General features: G+C 38.3%; 1 protein-coding gene across 1 annotated transcript in view; it reads left to right on the top strand.

The window, feature by feature from the left end:
* Nucleotides 1-412: 412 nt before the first annotated feature.
* The window catches only part of LOC104520793 (transcription factor E2F5), a gene marked incomplete at its 5' end in the record, with an annotated part of 8,115 nt that continues 5,463 nt past the window's right edge, over nt 413-3,064 (top strand). The window contains 3 exons of the mRNA XM_029083647.1: nt 413-522; nt 1,191-1,352; nt 2,593-2,636. Of these exons, the coding sequence (XP_028939480.1) occupies nt 413-522; nt 1,191-1,352; nt 2,593-2,636 (316 nt within the window). The remainder of the gene's footprint in view (nt 523-1,190; nt 1,353-2,592; nt 2,637-3,064) is intronic.

The raw sequence follows: 3,064 nt of genomic DNA, 5'->3' as shown, positions 1-3,064 counted from the left end.
TTTCCCTACTTTCTCCTACCCTCCAAAAAGAGCATTGCAAGCTTCTCTGTGTAGTTGAATGGCACATGTTCCAAGTACCTAGCATGGTCTTTGCAACATAGGTGAACTCTCCTCTCTGGTGAGGGCTGCTGGCCTTCAAAGAGGTGACTCCTCTTGGTATGCTTTGTAGCACTACATGCAGGTGCTGAACTTTTGAATTCATGATTGAGCGTCTAGAGGTGACTCCTCTTGGTATGCTTTGTAGCGCTACATGCAGGTGCTGGACTTTTGAATTCATGATTGAGCGTCTGTTGAGGAGCTGAGCCTTCTCCCTTCAGGATGACATTATTTGGCATTTTTCCAAGGGAATGGCTTAACTGTCTTTTGCCCTCAGCATGCAAGTTGCTGATAGTCGTTGTTCTTCTCTTGACAGGCTGCTGATACCCTTGCTGTGAGGCAGAAGAGAAGGATCTATGATATCACCAATGTTTTGGAGGGGATTGATCTCATTGAGAAGAAGTCCAAAAACAGCATTCAGTGGAAGTAAGCCATGTCAGTTCTGCATATTTTCATGTGCTCAAGAGCAACAAAAATTGCCTCCTTCTACTTCTCCTGACTATGTACGACACCATAAAATAAATCAACAATGAGCAATGTGATGTTTTAGAATCAGAGTAAAGTTGCAAATGAACTCTATTTGTCTTCCCTTTAACTTTCATCTTTGATTTATAAAATTATGTTTAAAGCATATAGGAGAGAAACTTTCAGAAAACTTGTAGTGCTAATTTATAACTAGCACTTGTAGTTGAAAAATTTACTCTGGATTAATCTGGGGAGGGAATTGAGACACACTGTCTCCACCTACCTTCCCACCTGTAGTCCATGCCTAATTTCTCTTGGGGCACTGGAGCTGAAAACTCAAGCTAAGAATTAGAAGGAAAGGAGAAAGGGCCTATAAACCAGCTCCAATGCAGAAAAAGCTACCTTCCAAAAGAAAATAAACTTAGGTAGGGGGGAATTCTAAATTTGATCTGAAGTTAAGAATGTTCATTTTTCAGTTAAAACACTGCTGGGAGGGTAACACTCATTTCCTTCATATTGAATATTAATAGATTTTCAAAATGTCGAAAGCAATCTTAAGAAATTATCTTTGCATGTTTGCTTTAGATTTTCAGTTCTGATGGTTTAATTAACTCTTACACTTTTTTAAGAGGAGTAGGTGCTGGCTGCAATACAAAAGAAGTCATAGACAGGCTGAGGTATCTGGAAGCTGAAATTGAAGATCTAGAGCTAAAAGAAAAAGAATTGGATCAGCAGAAACTGTGGCTTCAGCAAAGTATCAAGAACGTAATGGATGATTCTACAAACCACCAATATCCTTTTAAATGAGTTGTGTGCATCCTGGGACTAGTATTAAAGCAACAGTTAAAGTGTAGGTAATGGCTAAAGCATAATGTAATCCATTTTATCCAGAAGCAAGGAAAGACTAATACTTTTTTCTGGTTTTGGTTCAAAAAGAAAGAAAATACAAATCTTTTACATGACTCTTAAACTTCAATGACTGTATGATTGGTAACCTGAAAATAATTTAGCATATATATATATATATATATATGGCAGTAATTTTTAAGTCCATGGTATAATCTTGGTGTCTTAAATTAATCGGATTGCTTTCTGGTGCTTGAATTTATGCTTTCCTAGCAGTGATTTACATCAGTCTTTTTTTTGTGTTGCTTCTTTCTCTTGAAAAGATTAAGCTGTCACCCAAAGATAAATTGAGTTTACAAAGTCCTGAAGCTTGTTGGATTTAGAACTGGAAAAATATCCTGTGTGTAAATACCCCATGAGCAGGGAGTTCCTGCTACGTTACTTGTAACCATGTGTTTAGCTGTCTTGCAATATACTGAACAAAACAGACACCTGAGATTTGGAGCAGAAAAGTACCCTTCTTATCTGTAGTACCAGTGATAAGTACTGAAAAATTGCTTGTGGTTGCTCTACATAAACTTCTCCTGTAAAATGGATTTTGTAGAAAGAAGATTGATGTTAGAACAAACTTTCCTTTGGGAGAGCTAGCATTGGAATTGACCCCCCAGGGAGATGGCAAATATCCATCACTGGAGCTTTTCCAGAAAAGAGGAGGCAAAACGTCTGTCTGGAATGTCGTAACAGTTGATCCTACCTTGAGGCAAGGGAACGGGATGGCAGATGAACTCTCAAGTCCTCTCTGGCGGTATTTTTGTGTGATTCTGGGCAGTCCTGATAAATGCTTGAATTCTGTAGTGTCAGTTTTGTGAGGTAAATGGTATTCTTCAAAACAAGATTTTACATGTTCTCTTTTTTAAGAAGAATCCCTTCTCATTCAAGCTACACAACCTTTTCCTTTTAGTATTTTCTTCACAGATACAGTTTGTTGGGTTTTTTTTCTTTAAAAGGCAGAACTCTGCTATTTTTAACTTGCCATTCCGAAAGCAAAAAATCAAGTCTTGATTACACCTCTGAGTAACAGCAATAAGTTTATAGTTTAGGCTGAGTTTGGACAAACTTCTTTTAAAGGGCAACAAATACCAGTTTCATGTTGCTTTAAGAAAAACGTTCCTTGACATAAATTACATTTTCATATGTAACCCATGAAGATATCTGTAACTGCTTCAATGGTAAGTTGCTGCTAGGCTGTATTTCTTAAAGTGAGGGATTTCCTAATCTTCCTCTTGAAAACTAACTTGCTAACTAACCTGCTTTTTCCCTGCAAGTGTTTTGAATCTAGAAGTATTCGGTAGTGATCAGTAGTTGGTAGATGCCTCTCATAATGCTCTCGACCAGCAAGTTCTGGTGTTTTCTAGTTGTAGTCACAGATTGTATGGAATGTAAGCACCAGCTGGTTTTGGAGTACTATTTTTGGATATCTTTTTCTGTTTTCATATTTTGCAGCAGCTTGCTTCAGGCCATTAATGGAACCAGGGACAGGACATAGTGGTCCAACCCACCCAAAAGTCCAGTCAGGTCCAAATTTCATAACATTTGCTGGTGGCACATGTGGCCAAAGGCAGCTCCTGATGGTGTTAAGTGGCACCAGCTGAAGTTC

This window comes from Antrostomus carolinensis, unplaced genomic scaffold, assembly GCF_000700745.2.
Source record: "Antrostomus carolinensis isolate BGI_N321 unplaced genomic scaffold, ASM70074v2 scaffold7132, whole genome shotgun sequence".
NCBI classification, from domain to species: Eukaryota; Metazoa; Chordata; class Aves; order Caprimulgiformes; family Caprimulgidae; genus Antrostomus; species Antrostomus carolinensis.
This window is presented reverse-complemented; position numbering and strand designations above follow the sequence as displayed.